Source organism: Pygocentrus nattereri, chromosome 6, assembly GCF_015220715.1.
Source record: "Pygocentrus nattereri isolate fPygNat1 chromosome 6, fPygNat1.pri, whole genome shotgun sequence".
In the NCBI taxonomy this organism is placed as follows: domain Eukaryota; kingdom Metazoa; phylum Chordata; class Actinopteri; order Characiformes; family Serrasalmidae; genus Pygocentrus; species Pygocentrus nattereri.
This window is the reverse complement of record NC_051216.1, coordinates 26463401-26484526: the sequence shown is the minus strand read 5'-3', so window position 1 is coordinate 26484526 and position 21126 is coordinate 26463401. Positions and strand designations below refer to the sequence as shown.

General features: G+C 38.9%; 3 protein-coding genes across 5 annotated transcripts in view; all 3 read right to left on the bottom strand.

Annotated features, from left to right (window-relative positions):
* Positions 1–8986: 8986 nt before the first annotated feature.
* Positions 8987–12764, bottom strand: gja3 (gap junction protein, alpha 3). Of its 2 annotated transcripts, none has more exons than XM_017704628.1 (3): positions 12604–12764; positions 11510–11569; positions 8987–10342 (listed from the first exon to the last, which is right to left on the bottom strand). In XM_017704628.1, the coding sequence occupies exon 3, from the start codon at positions 10305–10307 to the stop codon at positions 8991–8993; it is 1317 nt and encodes a 438-aa protein (XP_017560117.1). In that variant the 5' UTR covers positions 10308–10342; positions 11510–11569; positions 12604–12764; the 3' UTR covers positions 8987–8990. The 2 variants fall into 2 exon arrangements, with proteins under 2 accessions (XP_017560117.1, XP_017560116.1); XM_017704627.1 differs by lacking the exon at positions 12604–12764 and adding an exon at positions 12452–12592.
* A 418-nt stretch (positions 12765–13182) lies between these two features.
* On the bottom strand, positions 13183–17059 carry gjb8 (gap junction protein beta 8). The gene is made up of 2 exons (XM_017704626.2): positions 16690–17059; positions 13183–15275 (listed from the first exon to the last, which is right to left on the bottom strand). The coding sequence occupies exon 2, from the start codon at positions 15249–15251 to the stop codon at positions 14451–14453; it is 801 nt and encodes a 266-aa protein (XP_017560115.1). The 5' UTR covers positions 15252–15275; positions 16690–17059; the 3' UTR covers positions 13183–14450.
* Positions 17060–17606: 547 nt separating this feature from the next.
* The window catches only part of cryl1 (crystallin, lambda 1), an 18837-nt gene continuing 15317 nt past the window's right edge, over positions 17607–21126 (bottom strand). For both annotated transcript variants that reach the window (XM_017704625.2, XM_017704624.2), the window contains exons 6-8: positions 19593–19701; positions 18253–18359; positions 17607–18059 (exon numbers count right to left, since the gene is read on the bottom strand). In XM_017704625.2, the coding sequence (XP_017560114.1) occupies positions 17961–18059; positions 18253–18359; positions 19593–19701 (315 nt within the window). In that variant the 3' untranslated portion in view covers positions 17607–17960. The remainder of the gene's footprint in view (positions 18060–18252; positions 18360–19592; positions 19702–21126) is intronic.

The window sequence follows — 21126 nt, the reverse complement described above, 5'->3', positions numbered from 1 at the left end:
TTTACACACCATGTCGCTAGGTTAGAACATGCTTTTCTCTCCTGGGAACTAACAGCTAAGAACAGACAAAAAGCTCTGGGACAACTTATTCTGTGTGCATGTATCCATTCTCATCATGCAGCAAACTGTAAAAGCAAATTCATCGCTGAGCTTCGTGAGTTGGTTGGCATTGTCCAGGACCTCCTCATACCACTTCTTGGGCAATGGAAGCACAGAGAGGTTTAATAGTACACTGGGCAACATGATCGTTGCATCCATCATGTGGCCCCAAATGATTCAAACATTAACAATCGTGTTCAACTGTATTGTGCACAACACCACCAGTTTTGCACCCTTCTATTTAATGTTTGGCAGAGTCCCCAGACTACCTCATGATTTAATGTTTAAGAATGTGCTCCATGACAAGGGGGCCCAAAACTATGACTTCTATATGAAATCACTGGTGAGTGACTTTTTAGTCAGCCATGCTGTTATAACTTTATTCTGACTTTTGAATCTAATGTGGTGGAACACAATTGGGCCATCTCATATGAAGAGAAAGAAAAATGTGTTTTCCATTATATTTTCAGCTGTCATTCCTTCTGTTATATCCAAAATTGTCACAAATAGATAAACAGCACTTCTGAATTAAACTCAAATTAAATATTTACATTGTGCTATTTTTTGGCTGTAAATGTCTTAATGTCTTAATATTAAATAGTTGTACAATGCTGATAAATAAGCAGATTTTAAATAGTTAGTTCACATACAGTTAGAAAGGTATCCGTTAAAAGAACGGCTTCTGTATGTGTTCGTCAGAGGGCGCTCTTTGCCGGGTGTGGATATGGGCTCTGTGATCATACAGGGGTGGGACTAGGATGGAACAGTGGTATCAAATTCATTAACATTTATGCCTGCTTGTCTGTCTTATGATAACTACCCATCATTCCAATGGCGGCTGGGCTGTGTACTGCAGGTTTGGAGAGCGGAGCAGTGGCTGCTGTGTTTTTCCTCTGACCCCAGAACCCAGAGCTGAGCCCACCTATGTGTCAGAGTGCCTACGGACCTGAGAGCCTCACTGTGTGTGTTACTTATGTATGTGTGTGTTTTGTGTGTTCTGGTTTTTAGGGAGAAATATTCTGTTTAAAGTTGGTGATTTTAAGGTAGAAACTTTGAATTTGTTATCGAGTGGAGAGAAATAGCAGGCTGTTTTCAGAGCATTTGTGCAAGTATGACAAACCCTCTTTTTTTTTTGAAGAGACAGCTTTTTTCTTTCTTTTCTATCCCTTAAAGTTGGCCAGACTCCAATAACTTGTCCCATTGATCTAAAGTTAAAACAACCCTGAGCACACACACAGTCAGCCTAGCGAGAGGGGCAGGCGGACGTAAAAACATTTTTTCACCCTCGTGGGGTTTTTTTGTTTGGGCTCAATCCCCAGGCCTTTCAGGACACATAAAGAAAGTGCTGCCCTCAGCAGGGTCATTTGGGATAGAGCCGTGGCAGAGGCGAGGGGCAGACTATAGGTGGCGATTAGGCTCTCTAATGTCTGATGAATCCCTTCAGAATCACATGATATGAACTAATGTCACCATTTAATTATAAAACAACAGAGAGATGGGTGAGGGAGAGGGAGGGGCATTGCCAGTGTGTGTTGGATGGGGAGCAGAGCGTCCAGCTGCACAGTATGGAGGGGCACCAGAATGGATGACAACTGCATTTCTCACATTTTTTTTGGTACAACCCACATTTGAACCTTTTTGGCAGTTCATTTATGGCTATGTGTGTTTGGAGATGTGATTGTTCAGTGTGAGATGTATCTCAGAAAAACATTTTTAATAACTCTATTTTAAAAAGAGGGTATAATTTATCATACTGTTCATGATTGCCTCAGTGTTTGTCTGTGGTAGATTAAGTAAAATGTAAGATAAATGCCATAAGCGTCTGTTTAGACATACAAAGCAAGCCATGTGAGTAATTTCTCTATGCAATACTCCTCAGCCAAATCATACAAACATAACTAGCCACTGGATGTTCACTGAACAAACTGAAAAAGGTTTTAGTGTATATACTTTGATTTTTAGTTCTGAAACATGCTTAGTTAATCCAGATTATTTAAGGGGAAAATCCAGACTGATTGTATATATACATATATACATATATACATACATACATACATACATACATACATACATACATACAGTATATAGATATAGAAGTGACCATTATCTAATGGATTACTGTCCACCAAACCTGTTGGTGTCACTGTAGTGTACACCCGTTTCACTCACATGGCTCTTCCTCTCATTGACGCTGACCTCTGGGGTTTTACACAGCACCTCAGTAAAGATATCTTTGCTATACTACATGAAGTTCATCATTTACTGCAGTGTACACATGATAGAAGTTTTGTTCTGTGCTGTTTTTACCTAAATCTTAACCATCTTTTTTAATAATCATTAGACCAACTACTTGGTCTATACGACATTAAACTGCATGTTTCAACTAAATTGGTCTAGGATGCCAATATACAGTATTATACAAAAGTTTTAGGCTTCTGAGAAAAGGCATACACAAAGATATTATCTGGGCGGCAAGCATTTTTGTGAGAAAATAGAAATAAATATATATATTATAAATATTAAATTATAAATATGAATATAAATATAAACATTATATATATATATTATAAATATTAAAATATAAATATAAATATTTATGATAAATAAATATAAATAAACAAATTATCAATACATTGCATGTTATATCTGTCAGTATGTTAACAATTTCCAAACCTCTCTTCAGTAAGAGATTAATTCCAAAATGCTGTCTATTCAATTATTGGCAAAAACAATAAAAGCTGATACATACTGTAAAATATATTTTAATTTTTAATAAGGGTGATGTTAACATGTATTTCTTGTATGTGTAAAACCCTATAATGTATATAATAAAAAGAAGAAAATTCTCAAGTATTCGTTAATGTATTTTGGAACAATACCCTTGCTTTGAGGTTTCCATCTACAACCTCATTTCATTATATTATATCAGGTGTGATGCTAATGGAGCTTAAATCCCCACAGTAGCTGAAGTGCAGAGAAGTAAGGAACAAAATTTGTGATCTTTTAACTGTAGACATCTAACAAACATATTTAAACAAAAAAAGGAAAAACACGTTTTACTCTTATTGGTTTATTTGTATTCATTAATGTTATGTAGTGTTTTACTGGAAAAAACACTTATAGAGATAAATGTAACTATTTTCATGGCTGCCTAAAACATTTGCTTTAGATCAGTACGATACATTAAGAGGCTCCCATGGACTAAACACTGGGAAACAGAGGCATTCAGGGCCCGGGGTGAATTTGCTAGGTGATTAAAGGCTATAAATAACTGCCTGTGTGTTTTCCACCTCTGAGCTGATGTTGCTGGGCCCCACACAGACCTGCCCTTCACAGCTAGCACTGGAGCCCTCTGCCAGCAGACAGGCTATCTCATGACACACTGCAGCCAGTGCATCCAACACCAATCACCTATCATCTCCTATCATCTCCTCACCACAGCTCAGCTCCTTTCCTCCACCCCCCACGCTTCCTGCTCCAATGCTCTCTTCCACAATGACCTCTTTTGTTTCAGTGATGTCCGTTTTCCTTCTTCCTTGCTTCTCTAGTTTTCTGTCTTGTTGCTCAAAATTCTGGAATTCAAAACATGAAGAAGAAGCTTTTAGGAGAGCAAACATTCATGACTATGACAGGAAGTTTGTCTGTGTAATACAGACATTGTTCTCCTAATCCCTCACTCCGAAAATAACCCAACACCCTCGTCCTTTCCTAAATGTCTAGACACAGGCCACATGAAACATGCATAAGAGTCTATTACTCAGGCTGATCTGACACGGCTAAGTCTTTTAGATGCTAGAAAAAAAGTTTATCTGTTGTAGAACTTTTACATTATGTGCACGTACTTCAAACATATTTAGGGATTATTTACACTCACATATCTCATTTACAAAGATAGGTCTTTAAAGGACCATTGTTGAAAGGTTCTGTGGGGAACCGCAGTCTATGGCATTGCCATTTTGGCACCTTTATTTTTAAGAGTGAAATATTAAATAGTCCAGGCAAGCAGATTTAGAAGTTATTTCACTGTATTTTAAAAAAATGTTATAGGGTAAGAGAGCAGTGCGATGTCATCAGAAGTACTAAGAATGGAATACATAATAGGTCTGCGTCATTCAGGGTTGCCATTTTGGTTTGGGGGCCAATGTGTAAAATATACAAATAAAGGGGGAAAGTTTCAAATCACGTTTTAAAAATGTATTTTATTTCAGCACAATGTATTTCTAAAATATATATTTGCACCACAGATCTATTTTAAAAACTCATGTGCCAGCCTTGTAGATTATATTGTAGTATATTAGATCATGCACGTCTTATAATTTTCTATAAGAATAATAACAGCATAATCTTACATTAAGATGAATGTAAAATATCTTTCATAGCATTGAATCAATTTAAAATTAATTTAGGGTTATGTTAGTAAAGCTGTTTGTCATTTCAGTGATTATTCTGCCTATTTTTAAGAAACAGGGCAGCTGAAAATTTAATTGGGAAAAATAGGTTAGTGTTAAACACATGGTAGTCAAGTGTGCTTCATATACAAGTGCAAAGCATTAAATAGAGCTAGAGTACAAAATTAAACAAAGTAAAGTACAAAAATAACAGTTCAAACAAACATCTTACATACTTAGTTTTATCATTGTAAAATGCTAAAACTTAAAAGTCAGATAGAGCCACATAATGAAAGTAGACAAAAAAAGAGATCATCAAGTTGTATGTATCTGAGTAAATGTAACCAGGCAATCACTGGTGATTTTTGTGGCTCTGAAGGTTTAAATGACAAAGGCTGCCAGTAGAGCTAGCGCTACAGCTACCTGGATGGTGGAGGAGGTAAAGTGTGGGATGTTTTGTTTCACTGAATGCCAGATACTGTCATGATAAAGGTACATACTGTGAATGCCATTACATAATGTTTAAAGCAGAGACCTTTCAATTCTCTTTATAGCCTTTTAAAAGTCTGATTACCACTGCTAGCCTAATGTTAGTTCTGCTAGGAAATTTGCAGTGTTGTGCTAACGTCAAGCTAGCGGTACTTTATAGTCACATTTTATGGAAGCGCTAACTTAAACTTAGACATTTGAAGCTTGTAACATTCAGGTAGTATTTTTGTACTTACATTTACATTTACATTTACATTGTCTATCTAGAGCATTTATCTTTGCTAGTTACCAATAGCTTAGAGAAAAAGACAGTGCTGAGCTCAGATACTGCTAGAAACAAAAAGTCACTGTAGGAACAGAGTTGAACACAGAACTCTTTACAATACAATAAAATAAACTACAATCCAATAAAATACAATACAATAAATTGCAATACAATAAAATATAATATATAAGTGCAGCTTATAATTCAAAAATAAATAAATACTTCTATGCTGCATTTTTATAATGACTCCTATGAATTAAAATTCTATCTTGGGGAGGTCTGTATTGGTCTGTTAGCTATGCTAGTGAGGGCAGCACAAAGCCATATTAAAAATGTAACAGAATCACACTGTGTTTGCAAGATGTGTTAAAGTTTTTGTAAAATTCATCAAACTTAGTAACTGCATTACTATTTTCAGGGAAAGGGATGTAGGACTGGAGGTTCACCTGATATTTTGAGTTTGCTGCCAACATGTTAGCGATTGTTTTGTGAGATATTCACAGTCAACTTTTGTCATTGGAGGATGAAAATACCAGTTTGGTTTCACTTTAATTGTTTGCTGGCATATGTGCAAGCTGTCATGAAGAGTGTGAGTGGAGGGTCATATTTGCCTCTTTCCAGCTCACTATCACATCTTCACACCCCCATGAGGAATCCACAGTCAGCTAGTGATAAGTTTAAAGGTTATAGGTCATTAAGTGTATGTTCTTTGAATAAATCTCTGTAGGTATTGTTGGCTGTTGCTTTTCTTAACATATATAGCTTATTGTGGAAACATGAGGTAAAATGGAGAGCATCTCAAAGGATTATGCATATCACGCACCAACTACTTTTTGCACTCGTTCTGGCTCAGTTCATCTCACACTTTGTATGCACTGAAAAGTTAGCTGATATGTTCTGTCTCCATGTGAGAGTGGATTTGTAGTGGGTCTGGAGCTCAGTGCTGAAAAGCCGCAATCTCTAAAACGAATATTACTGGGAGGCAGTGTTCCAATAGATAAATCTCACAGACCAAATGGAAACATGGTTTTATGGTACAAAAATTTTATTTAGTAACAGTTTTGTAAACATTTGAGGTAAATGAACATTTACATCAACGTGTTTTTACAAAATTTAATACACAAGGCACTTCTCTTAAGACAGCATTTAAACAGGCTGCTGTTCTGAGCATATGTAGATGGTTCATTTCCCTGATTGGTCAGAGTAGTCTTGCTCTGCATGAGATAAATCAGTAGTTCAAGAGATGAGTGTTACAGTAAGGTAAAAGGCTGCAACTAAGAACATTACTCATGGGTCTAGAAGTACAGCTCTTTCAACACTGATGAAATATTCTTGTACATGTCCAACCTTTCTGCATTCCATTCAGGCTTAAAAGTTAACAGTCTTAAAATCCAAACATGGGAAGCCTATTCCTGTACCCTACAAAGTGGGTTTACAAATCACATTTGATGTCATTTTATTTGAATAATACTGTCTTTAACACAAAGAGTCACTATTTTAGCATTAAGACATTTTCCTTTAAGGATCAAAAATATCAAAGCAGAGTCATTTTTTTTCCTCTTTTCTACCAATATGTAATTAACTGAACAGCATGTTTTGCCTAAATGTGCAAATCTTCATCTATTTACTAAAATGTAAACTTTAAGAACCAAAAATGACAACACACTTTTGTTTTGAGTACATTAAAATAGCAGAAAATAAATAACATACATCTTTAAATACTGTGTTTTGATAAAAGTAAAATATTTTAGTGCTGTCACAAGCAAAAGTCAGCTCAGCTTCAGGGGTAAAAGCGCATCTTCTGGCCTTTGATTGGTGTAGTATGTCTGAATGCTTATTTGTCTTTAGAGTAGTTGTTGCGTTGATTTTGTGTGATTTCTAAGGCTGGGCTATCTTTGCTGTATTTCATAGAAAAGACTGAGCGTTCTCTTGCCTATTACAGCTGTAGTAGTCAGTAATGGTAAAGGCTTCTATAGTAACCTGAAAATGGACAAGGAAAGATGGGATAGTCTTCATAATGGCATAAAGACACTTGTCGTATCTTTGATGTATTAAAAGCAAATACATCATTCTGGTAATCACAAACTGACTACAGTAAAGCAATGATTTTGTTTTAGTTATCAACCAATTTCTTTAAAAGCAGCCCTTTTAGAAATAGAACTAATAGAAATTTCCAATAGCACATGTAGTGAGAGTCAGTACTATTTACATTACTGTCTACATTAAATTGATTAAAAAGTGATTTTGTGTATCTGATGGCAAAATGAAACATAGTTATATATTAAAAACTCTCAAATCTAATCTAGGAGTGTAAAGTTGAAATCAAGGGGCCTGTGGGAATAAGTTCAGATTCCAAAATCTCTGCATCAGCCGACCTGTGAGATAAAAAAAAAAAAAACTCTACAATCAACTGATGAGCTTTTTTAGGTTTCTGCATTTTTGAGGACTCTATATATTTCATGATGACACTGGTGCTTTGGCAATGTGCTTTTTAACTTGAGTAGACAAACCTTTCACTGTTCTTCCTATATGCAATTTTTTCACTCTGGGTGAGTCAAATGTAGAGGCAGGAGCTGGAATCATGGCAATTAGAAGTACATTTAAGATAGTATATTGGGATGTAATTCAAAAAAGGAGAGACTAGCAAATTTTGAGCAGGAAGCTTCATGGCATATGCAGTGTTTTCTGACCACTATTTCAAAATGAAACAACTCCCCTTTCATTTTCTCACCCTAAATAGCAATTTCTTACAATTTCAGGGGAGATCTCAGTTTCAGACAGAGCAGCAGGTAACGAGGTCAAAGAAATAAGCTGTGAATCAGTGAATTGTAGTTCCAGTATGTCAGTCCCTATTAGCTAAAAGCTATAGCCTCTGTATAACATCTGCATTTGTATTTATACTAATCTAAGTAATAATATTGATTGGAAATACATCAAACAGGACATATGTCACTGTGCTTCAGTAATTCACAGTTTGATTTCTCTCATTTGAGGATGTGCAATTGGCATATGCATCTTTTTTGGTGTTTTCTATAATTTTCTTCTGACACAAAGTAAACATTAAACATTACTGTCTACATTAAATTGATTAAAAAGTGATTTTGTGTATCTGATGGCAAAATTAAACATAGTTATATATTAAAAACTCTCAAATCTAATCATTAAACCTTAGATGCATACAAATGACTTGGTATCATGAAATGTAAATTATACAGTGTACTCTGATGGAGCTAAAAATAAATAAATAAACTAGCTTCACCAATAGGACAGTTTGGTCAAGACAGCTTTGTGATACAAAGGCTACTGTCCACATAGTACCTACATGTAACAATCTAGTACCTTTAATGCTTATACAGTGGCAATTTATGAACGCTCTGTGTAACAAAATTGATTTTTGTCTATTTTGTCAGGAACTTAATGTTTTTTTTATTAAATATTAAGTACAGACAGGCCTTCAATCATACAATTAAACACTTAATATCTGAATAGATTAACTTTTTATCCATCCACTCAACTACCACATAACATCAGACACCATTCATGTGCTGAACCTCAATACTACAACACTACAACTCACTGACTGCACAGCTGTCGGGGTAATTTTTAAATTTAATTCCCCAATTATATCCAGCAACCTGCCTCTTATTTCCTCCCCTTTAAACTCTCTTGTTTATATTATATATATATATATATATATATATATATATATATATATATATATATATAAATCTGAGCTGTGAGTATGGTCACTAGACAGCCAGATCGTTGTGCCTTGCTCTTACGCTGCTCGCTTTGCTAGCCCTGCTCAGCCGCCGGAGGTCAGTGAGCGTGTTAGGCGGCTCGTGCATCTCCACAGTAGTGACCTTTCCTTCCTCAAATTCACTCTTTCTGCCATTTAAGCTGCCACCACTCGAGCTAGGAACACTGGTGGGGGGAGCATCTTCTCTGGGCTGGTGCTTGTTATCAGAGGAGGAGGACATGGAGGAGGAAGAGGAGGAGGAAGAGGGGGGAGTGGGAGCAGTGGCCTTCATCTCCCGAGTCTGCTGCTCGGTGGCCAGGTTAGCCCAGTTCTGCTCGGCAGCAAGCCTGTGGTTGTTGTTGTTGCTAATGTAGAAAGGGGAGGGCTCCTGAAGCTCTTGGTGCAGAGGATCCATCTTGAACTCGGCCGTGGCCTCGCTGTAGTTGGGTGGGTAGCTAAGGGTGGGAGGGGCAGTTCTGGGGGTAGTGGTCATGGACTCTGTCTCCACCGCCTCAGTGTGATCTAGTGACTCGTGGTCAGGGACACATTCGTTGGTCATGCCCTGCTTCACCTTCTTCCATCCAAGGTGATAGATCTCTAACAGATTCAGCAAAAGAGACACGCAAGCCACCACAAGCATAAATATGATGAAGATGGTCTTTTCCGTGGGCCTGGAGATGAAGCAGTCCACGGTATTGGGGCAGGGCCACCGCGCGCACTTGTACAGCGGCCTGAGCTGGAAGCCATAAAGAAAATACTGACCTAAAATGAAGCCCACCTCAAAGAGGGTCTTGAAAATGATGTTGAACACGTAGGTACGCAACAGGGCTCCCCTGATGCGGATTTTGCCGTGCTCGTCTCTGATTGGCGGTTTCTCCTTTTTGCCACTGCCGCCACCCCCCCCACCTCCTCCTCCTCTGCCAACCTCCCCTCCCCCTCCGTTTCTATACAGGAGTTCTTTCTCCTCCTGGAGTCTGCTGGCCTTTCGCAGTTCCTCCTCCCTCTCTTTGCGCTTCTCCTCCATGCGGACAATGTGCAGTACGTGACCCAGGTAAATGAGAGTGGGCGTGGACACAAATATGATCTGCAGGACCCAGAAGCGGATGTGCGAGATGGGGAAAGCCTCATCGTAGCAGACGTTCTCGCAACCGGGCTGCTGCGTGTTGCAGGTGAAGTCCGACTGCTCATCGCCCCACACTTCCTCCGCCGCCGCTCCTAACACCAGGATCCTAAAGATGAAGAGGACAGTCAGCCAGACCTTGCCGATCACTGTAGAGTGTTCCTGTGCATTCTCCAACAGCCGCCCAAGAAAGCTCCAGTCACCCATGCTTCACGATTTCTAGCCTAGGGAGAAAGTACAGTCTGGAGGTGCATGTAGCCAGGGAGAGGGGAAAAATGGATGAGGAAGATAAATTAAAAGGACATGATCAGAGGTCTTGTCGTAAAAGTACCACTAGAAACACAAAACACTAACAGGATACAGTGAGCAACAGCTGTTTGGAGCATCACCAACAGAACAATCCAAACGGTGGTGCCTGCCTTGACTCGCAACTCAGAGGCACATTTAAACTGAACCGATTATGGCAATACAGCTAAAAAACACTGAACAAGCTTGAACGTCCCACACTAACTCACACAGCATTTCACGTCTCTGAGGAAAATCCAGTCACCCAGCACTGATCAAGCAGCCGTTGTTCAGAACAATCAAACAAATGAGGAGAACAAAAAAATGACTAAACAAATACTGATATATTAGCTTCGTAGGTTATCGTCCTTAACTGTAAACTTTATAGAGATGTTTTGGCCCTTTCTATTTGGTCATCTAACTGGCTGCTATGAACCTGGCATGCACAGTGTAAGCAAACTCTCTCTCACTCTCTTTCTCTCACACTCTTCCTCTCACTCCCCTCACACTCACGCATACACTCATACACACACTATATCACCACACTCATACACACAGTCTCTTTCTCTCTCACCTGTTCGCTCCACTGCCCAGCAGGCATGTGCTGAGATCAACATTATAATGTTCAAAAACAGCCGAGAGCACTGAGTGGACACTGATGTTGAGGGCCCTGATGTACCCTGTTCCTATAGATAGGCCTACTAATGGAGCCAAGTTAAGAACATTTAAAAGAAGAATATGGAGATTTAATTTAAATAATGAGAATAACATGACCCACTGTCACTTATGGCTATTATTTCATTCCAGATCTAAATCCATGGGCATTATCTCCCCAACAGCATTTAAAATCAACAGTTTTAGCAGGTGCACACATGATTTACTTTAGTTCTGCACTTGTCCATTTTAATTAAGAATACTTTTTTTCCACACCACATATGTAACCATTAACACCATTGCCATTAATGAGTAATTGGATATTGCTCTGGGCTATTGAACAGTGTATGTAAAACAATGAATTTCTAAGGAACACCAGTGAACTTATTTGTCAGTACATGAAACAAGTTAGCAAAAGAGCAAAAAAAGCATGCACTTATTTGTAACAGAGTTGAAAAAAGGCTACTTACTAAAATGTTCTTGTATTGAGAGTGGTAAATCCATCGACTAAGGTTCGCTATTTAGGACACCTGAAGAAAAAAAAACAGAAAATTAGAAGCATTATAGTGCAATGAGAGCTCATATTTTTAAAATTAGAATCAATGTAGTTCAATTACAGCTTTAAAGTATGATTAGCATTTCAATTGATCTGATAAAACAGAAAAGTTAAACATGTCTTGTGTTGCTCCTATGAGTACAAAGGGTAACATATACACAACATTCTTAAATGGTTCCTAAATGGTAACATCATTATTTAAAAATACTTGCGAATACACATTAAGTGACTCACATTCAGTGCTTCCCCTGAATATTTTTCTCTAAATAATGTGAAATTCTTCATCCCCAAATATAATATGTGGTCCCACTGAGCAAATAGCTGAATAACTGAGGCTTGTTCTAGTGTGTGAAAATGATTCAATATAGTTGACATTTCTATTAGATTTGCTATTGTATTGCAATCAATTATTCCTATTATTATTATTATTATTACTACAGAAGTACAGTTAAAATGTTTCAATGATCTTTCTTTAACTGTAATTCCACCAAGCCGATTAGCTACAATGTTTCTTACTACTTGTTGACATGATGAGCAGCAGGTTAAAATATAAAAATGAGTGCAGAGAAAATCTTGTCTCAGGTTAGGTGCGATGACAGCCTGTGTGATAATAGGGAAGGTGCCAGATTTCCTTTTGTACCTGTGCTGGTTGTCCCGTCCTTTATGCAACTAACAGAAGTAGGTGTGAAAGATGCCTACAGCGTTAGTTAGTTAGTAATACTAACCAGTGATATTCCAACACATCAGAGTGGAAAACCTGTAGGCATTCCAAGCTGAGACAACCAGACCTTAATTCATCCAGGATTTGTGAAATTGGTTAAAGATGGTATTTGTAAGAACCTAGCTTTAAGCATACCTTAGACTGAAGATGCCAAACATAGTTACAGAAAGTAATGTCCAGCGGCCATTGCTGCCATAAGTTGAGTGCGCTGGATACAGACCTCCCAAGGCAGCAGGAGCCCTCCCCTCTCCCCCCGTCCCCAAATCCTGGCAGCTCTGCCAGCTTACCAAACTCTTTTGAAAGCAGCCAGCCAACTTATTCATGCACAAAAACTTCTTCACACGTGGACCCGGGGGCGACCTTTTGCCGTTTGCGGGAAAAGAGCTAGTTTTTCGAGTCGGTTCGGACGTGGAGACCGGCTGTGGCGAGGCGCAGCTCTCTCCCAATCCCAGCCATCGCCACTCTCCCTCTGTGTGGCCATGCAGGAGCGGATTTAGGACGCTGCTCGCCACGCCCCTCTCTGCCCATCACTCAGCTTCACACGGGCCTTCACACACTCACTGCCTAGCACCCAGGGCTAACACACAGTCCGCCAGCTTTCAGGACCCCCCCACCCCTAAAAAAAACAAAAAACTCCCAGCTGAATCATCTACAGTCCAGTATTTCACTCATTTATTGATTGATTGACAGACACGCCTATAGCCCGACCAACTATACATAAATTCAAAAAGTTTCCAGTAGGCTAAATGTTGATGAAGCCCTTCCCCAAAATAGCATGGAAACGTACCGCCCTCCTTTGGCTTTCCACAGGCAGAACACCAGCACTTCCCAGCTGAAACAATAAAACATAATCACACCCACAAAAATCTAGTGTGTAAGAATTTATTAAGGTGTTAAACATAGACTACAAGAACACAATTGTGCAAATGACACTCAATTTTGGCAAAATGTAAAGGTATCAGTTCATTTTCTCCTGCAATCTAACTGTACAAAAATGCAGAACATGTACAAAGAAGTTTCTGAGTGACCTCAAATGGTGGTGATTAATAAGGTGCAACAGAAGAGCCAACTATGTGCCCCATTGCTCAAAGCACTCGCACCTGTCCACAGGTAGGCTTACCATCAGGGCCTCATATTGACTTTTGAACACTCAAGTCATTTGCATCATATTATACTACATCTTAGGACTTAAACATCTTAAAGCTTTACCATTAACAGAGAACAGGGAGGCAAATTCACAATCTATAATAAGGCACAGTTGTAAACCGATAGCTGTAACATGTCCTGTAGGGGTCGGTGCAAGGGCACTGCTAAAACTAGAGAGTGGAGCAGCAGTCAGTAACTTTTGCTTACATGGAACAACACAAAGAGAAGCTGGATTATTTGATCATTAGAACAGGATGTGCACAATTATTCTCTGGTATTTAAAAGAGCATTTTAGTACATAATTGCAGGCTAAAACATAAACAACTCTGACAAAGTCAGTTTAGTAAGGCACTCCGTAGGCTGGAACGGGCTGACAATTCCTTTAACGTGATCTGACAGAAGCAACATAATTAGGACAGAACGTGGATCCAACATAAACAGACTATCACCCAATGAATCAAAAACATTTATTCAAAAAGCTAAGCACAAAGAAGTTTATTTAAAAAGACGAAGGCACAGAGGAACCAACAGAGGCCTGTGCAACCGATACTCAATCACATCCTTAGTAGATTACTGACAGCGTAAGGTAGGCTAGGCTAAAGTGAAAGTGAGCGGCTGCATTGATAAAAACATCTTAAAGTACCAGCATAACCATCGGCCTCTGTCTTATGGGACGATGCAAAAGGAATGTCAGTCAGGTAGCCCACAAACAGGACAGATCAATTACAATACATTCAAGAACAATGTCAACATGAACATTTATTTGTATTCATCACTAGGTGTCACCATTGGTCTTTCTAGCCTGAACTAGAAGACTAATGAACTGTAGATTGTGAGAAACCACACCATTTTTACAACTGCAGTTTGTTTTTAGGCATTTATGACCAATAATATGTGTATACATACCATTATAGGCAACATAAAACAAGTTAACTGAAAACATAAAATGTCAGGGGTCTATACTGGTAACCATACAGCACTGGATGTCCTATACAGACTTGCTAGTTGAGGAATCAGAGGCTGATGATAGCAACATCTCATTCCTTTTGTTCTGCATATAAGCTTTGTCTTTAGACATATGGTCTGGATGTGCATATGAGTGCCTTCGCTTGGTTCTAGCTGAACATCTCATGAATGCTTTAGCGATTAAGTAAACCAGCTCTGCCACATTAAGAACAATGCAGATGGCGGACGATGCCACCATGAAAATGGTGAAAACTGTCTTTTCTGTTGGTCGTGAAATGAAGCAGTCAACTTTATTTGGACAGGGCCACTGCTCACATTTGACAAGACGCGGCATCTGGAAGCCATTATACACAAAGTAGAGAGCGTACATGAAGCCACCCTCAAAAAGGAGCCGGAAGAACAGACTACAGGTGTAGGTCCACCAAAGTGGGCCTGTAATGGGCAAGCGCTTCTTCTTCAGGCTCTCCAGGTCCTCCTCATTTGCTTTGTCACCCCTAGTCGCAATGAGGTCTCTCTTGACACCACGCTTGCGATATGCCACATGCATGGCCACCAGAAGAGCTGGGGTGGACACAAAGATGAGCTGCAAGCACCAGAAGCGGATGTGTGAGACAGGGAAGAAGTGGTCGTAACAGACGTTTTTGCAGCCGGGCTGTTGCGTGTTGCAGGTGAAGTCTGACTGCTCATCCCCCCAGACACTCTCCGCAGCCAATACCAGGATGGTGATGCGGAAGATGAAGAGAACAGACAGCCATATCTTTCCCAGGCTGGTAGAGTGTTTGTTCACTCCTCCCAGCTGGGCATACAGAGCTCCCCAACTCATCCTGCCTACTGCTGATAACAGCACCTGCAAACCAGAGGGAAAAGCAAAACCAGTTCAAGCACTGAAAGGAGTCTTTCTGCACTGCCATTAAGATTTCTAGTAGGTTTATCAACTCCAGTAACTGTGCAACCACACCATCTACAATTAATTAATTGACAGATAAAATAATAATAGAAGTAGAATTTCTCAAAGAAGTTAGCGTGTCCCAGGATAAGTAGCCAAAAATGATCACAGTCGTGCTCATATATGTGCTGCCCTGCTGGTGGTGTAACAATACATTGTTACTATTGTATATAATAATACTACTGGATTATTGTGATACTATGCATTTTGAAGATGAGATAATGCATTGCAGAAAACTGACATTGTTACTTCTGTCTTCTAACACGATAGCATTGTTTGAACACAATCAACTCCAATCAACAACTCAAAGCCCCTCCTGCCTCCCAGTTCTAGCATCATTAGTAAGATGGGCAAAATGATTATATTTAGAATTTTGTTCAAAATATGGGAATACTTCATTGAAAACCTGACACTCTGAATCAAATCGAAAGCAGACTGAGTGTATCGTTACCCCTTACATACAAGCACATAATGTGACTTCTCCTGGAATGTGGCACACAGAAACTTTATTATTATTATTATTATTATTATTATTTATTTGACTGTACATGTAATGGAGTTGGCTATTACTAAATTACTTTAAATCCTAATTCCTGGACATTCCTGGAATTAACAGGACATTTTAGACCAAAACTATCTTAAAACAATGTGTCAGGCATCAGGCAGCATATTCATGACCATTTCCTGTAATCTCTGATGCAGCTTTTAGAGCCATTAAGCTCCTCAGACATCTGATTCCCGTCACCAGCACTGGGAACAATTCTGAGTCAAAAAGTTTTTCTAGAATGGAGCGTTTCACATCAAACCACTCTGAGCGACTTTGTTTACATCTCAACCATTTAGTTATGTAAAAATTTACAAATGAAATTTAAAAATGGGTGGAGTCCCCCATTAATTCTCTTTTTCCTTTACATTTGAGTCAACCTCAACCTATAAATGAATTTATAACATTTTGAGTTAAAATTATGATCATTATTGTTATTATTAGCAATCCTGTATACTACATGATATAAAATCTGAAAAGATCAAACTCTTTTAAAATATAGGCCTACACAGCCTAGGACCAAAACGATTTAACTCCAATCAACTCCACGAAAATCAACTGAAAACACCAAACACTTCGCAGCAGTGAGATTCATATAAAACAATCAGATTAGAAAAATAAAAAAAGAAGAAAAAGTGCCACAAAACATTTGTAAGATCGTTCACTGATAAAGTGCGTAGGGTTTCCATTAGATAATAAGACTTGATAATGTAGAAAGTGAACGTGGAGGGAGTGAACACGACTCAGAGTGCTTAATAAATCTCAACTTACCTCTTATTACAGGATTAAGCAGGACGCATCCATAACTACGTTATAAACACCCAAATGACTTTGTCATATTTCGCTAAAGTGAATCCTGTAGCGTTTCTGATTCTCTGCACTGTGGAATGAAGAATGCAGAAGTGAGGCGAGCTGCCACGGGAGATTTTGCCTTATTGACTCTGGAGGCTGTACCTGCTCTTCAGGGTGGAGCCACGATCAACTCTGGACCTTCCTCTGGCAGGTGTTCACTCACTTCCAGCCGTGCACACGGCCTAATCCTCCTTTTAAAACACAACTCGGAACTCAGGAGAAAAAGCAAGTCATGTCCTGTCATCACACAAATAGACCCATTCCAGCATTTCTTCTACAAGATATCAAGTTTGTGTATCAGAGCTCATATGCTTATTTAACCAAATTACTTTTGGCTGAACAATTGCTGGGAGAGATTTAACATCTTGAACCACCATAAATTAGACTAATGGCAATTATACAATTACTGACCTCAAGCTTCTGCATTCAAATATTACTATAAACTAAAATTTTTATCGTTACCACTGTAAGTAGTACTTTGGCTATTCTATGCTATACTGTTTTATAGTTTGTCTGCATATCTTTCTGATTTATTTGCTTGTAGACAACTTGTAGACAAACCCGCAGACTACTGAAGATTACCCAAATAGCACCAAATACAGCAGCTGTAGTATCTATAATCGTACATCCTTTAACTTTCCTTTTGTTTAATCATCTATCAGGATGTAACTGTGGTATTGATGTTCTGGTTCTTGTCCATAGCCCATAAATGAATCCGGCAGCAGTCACAAGTGATAAGAGATAAACTATAGCTAACTAAAGGTCATTACCTTGACATTCCATTATGTTGAGTCTAACCCACCATGGAGTACGGAGGACACAAACACTTCACCAACTGATTCTTAATCCCTTTTATTTTCTCTTTAATTGTGAGCTCAATCTGTTGGGCCATGTAAATGTCATTTTAACAAAACTCATCTGAGGTTGTAAAACACAGTTTCAGTTTATTCAGTTTATCGAAAATCGCTGTCCCTAATGAATTACAATAAACATTTATAAATCTGTGTTCATTTTAGCCAGAGGCCCTATTGCTTGAAAAAGTACAGATATTCCAGTGTCAAAAAATCATTTCCTGAGCAAAAAGAATTAGCCTGTACTCTGTTTTCTGAACCACAGCTGCAGCTCAGGCTTAATTCTAATGATCCATGCTCCTCCAGCTCAGGCTGTGCGTGTGTTGGGGGAGGAGTCGTTCATTTCTTCAGTTTAGCCAGCCCCATCAGCAGCTGATCCCTTCGCTCTCTCCTGGCAGAGAGATGCTCCTGGTCATTGGGGATGAGCTCACAGATTTCCTATATTGGTAAGAAATGTAAGACTTTTACCCACCCATGCTTCATGGTATATACTTTTATCCTTTCTATTATATATCATTATATATTTTTTATGATTCAAAAATCAATAATTACATGCATTTTTTGTGTAAGTTGCATACATCTATGAACTTTCTATAGCATTTCAGAATTTGACACAAATAGACTGGCGTACTTTATTGATTCGAGCTGCCGCCTCTCCATCAAACTCAGGAACAGGCCCGAAACTAGACAGTACTCTTTTCATGCCCTCCCGATAGCGTCTTAGGTAGTCTTCTAGACCTGAGGAGACAGTTTTCACACATATCAGTCTAACTGCCTATATGCTATATCGCGTTATAGTGTGTAAGCATATCTGGCTATCTTTATCAGCATATACATACAAAGACTTACTTAGCCAACTGACTAGCTTTTTATTATTATATAGTTCTTGTGGTAGCCATTTCACTAAAACACTTCGAATTCCTACTACCCCAAGCAGGTTTGACAAAAAAGGCTTTGGCTTGTCAGTCACTCTGGACTTACTTACATCCAAGACAGCACAGTTGTTATTCAGACTGAAGCATTTAGTGCCTTGTTTTCTTCAGTTTCATGATCAGAGCCTTGAAGTGTAACTTAAGTGGTTGTGGGTCAGATGGGCATGAGTGCTCTCTAGAGCCTCTTACAAATAGCATGTGACACTCCACTTAAAGCTTAAACAACTGACTTTATTCCACAATGGTATTACTGGTAATATTTAGCCTTCCATTAAAAATGGATGCCAAATACCTACACTCTTACAAACAATAAATTGTATTTTTAGGGTACAAATAATGTCACTGTGGTGGTCTTCAGTGCCTTTTTTTTAGGTTGCATTGATTTAGTTATAAAAAGGTACACATATGTGCCCTCTCCCTGGGATAGTGAATGCAGTGTGCCTTTAAAGCTCATTCAAGGCAAACAGTTGGACCTTAAGGACCAATGTTAGGCCTTTGAGGGTACATTTACAATGCCTATACCCTGGGGGCCTAAAATTTACTGGTACAGTACCCTTTTTAAGACAGTGTATAACAAGCTCTCAAGAGCTGGGCAATTGAAGCAAAAACAGTAATTCATGTGTATGCATCAAACAAGACCCTTGGTTTCACAAGACCTTACAGAGCAGGACCGTGCTGCAGATTTCACACTGCCTCCTGATATTCACCATGAACATGAGGCCTCCTCAACACACACACAGTTTCTCTCTCTTTCTCTTTCACACATAGACATTTATCAACACACACAGAGCATTTGAGGCACATAATGCTAACAGTCATATGCTCTAAAAGGCTGGTTGAATATACTAACCAAAAGGCAGCTAATGCAAAAATATACGTCATACTGCATATCATCACTATCTAAAGCAATTATCTAAATATTTTAATGCCTTTGAGAAAGTTGGGCCCACCCTTACTCTGCTCTGGCCATTACAAATGCAAGCAAGAGTTACAATTGTCATGAAAAATTACAAGACATGAATAAATAACAGTGACTTGCCCTCTGGTGCGTTGAGGTGCATAGTTTCAATGGGGCCAATGAAAGCGTAGCGCATGCCCAGACCCTCTGACATCACCAGATCAATGTCCTTCACAGAGATCACTCCATCCTGAAGAAACACGGAAATTACTCAAATTTGCTTGGAAAAAAAGTCTGATTCCTTAGACTTACATTAAAATTAGAGTAGTTTTTTTCCTTCTCCTGTAAAGTTTTGGAGATACGAGTTTTTGAACCGACAACAGCGATATATTACATTGCCTCATCTGAGAAAATATACAGTATATAGTGGAACCCTTTTTGGTGCTATATAGAACAATTTTGTAAAAGGTTCTTAAAACAACAAGGTTTTCCTTCAATAGAGTAGAACCATTCAATGAACCATTTAAGCATTCAAATGGTCCTATGAGTTTTCACATTCCCATTTCTTTGCCCAAAGAACCCTTGGAGAACCATTTTTTAAAATGGTATCCCGAATTGTACTTTTTGCCAACATCCTGTAAACTGAATATCCTTTCACTCTTTCAAACTCTTATGGATACTCAAATATCAAAACTAATCAGAATGCACATCCTTAGTTTAGTGCTGACTTGTTTTAGTGACTTCCTGTTTTTATCCAAGATTACATCCTAAAATAAGAGCTTCTTGCTGTTCAACATGTTCAGGTTGGTTTTCTAGACTGAACAGAAAACAGTGACAGTCTTTCCCTCTCATCCCAGGAGAAGAGTGTTAAAACTGCTCCCACTGTATTGGATTTCCCTCATCATCCAGTACTGTGCCCTAGGAACAATAGGACACTATTGGGCGTTGTGCTGGTAGTGCCAGGCTTTGGGCCCACTCTGCACTCACATTACCTCAGGCTACAGATACCTAGTACCTGACCGGCCTGAAATCAAAGCTTGGACACAGACCTGGTAGAAGGGGAGAGACAGGGAAGGGGACAGGGTGGTCTTTGTTCGTTTCCTGCGGGCAACAACGAGGCCGTTATCTGGCCGTGGCCGGGCGGCGCACTGGCTGCGGGAGTTTTGAAAAGAGGCCTTTCCTCTGTGGTAATCACCGGAGGCAAGCAGCAGCTTTCTCAGCTGCTCCACTTTCCAGCACTGGCTCTCTCTCAATGGCCCTACCTGAACTCTTGAGTGTGAGTGACTGTGTGTGTATTTCAAGCTGTAAGTCCAGCAAGTGTGTGCGAGTTTGTTCAAGTGGCGTTGAAAAAATAGGGCTGTTACATAACTGCTTATTGCTTTACTTACTGACATCACAGAAGCCAACAATGCTTACTTACAGCAATATTCAAATAAAGAAAAAAATACTGAATACCCTAATACTCGATAAACAGTATTATAATAATGGCAAAAAAGTTAATATACTTAACTGAGCATTTTTTTTGTTTTTATTTGTTTTATTCTGTATAATTAACTAGTTTTATGTTGTGTATTTTCATTGTTTGCATGTTTTTGAGAAGTTAATATAACTGACTTTACATGCGATCTGCTGTAATCCAAATGAAGCTAGAGTTGCATCGATACTGATCCTGTAT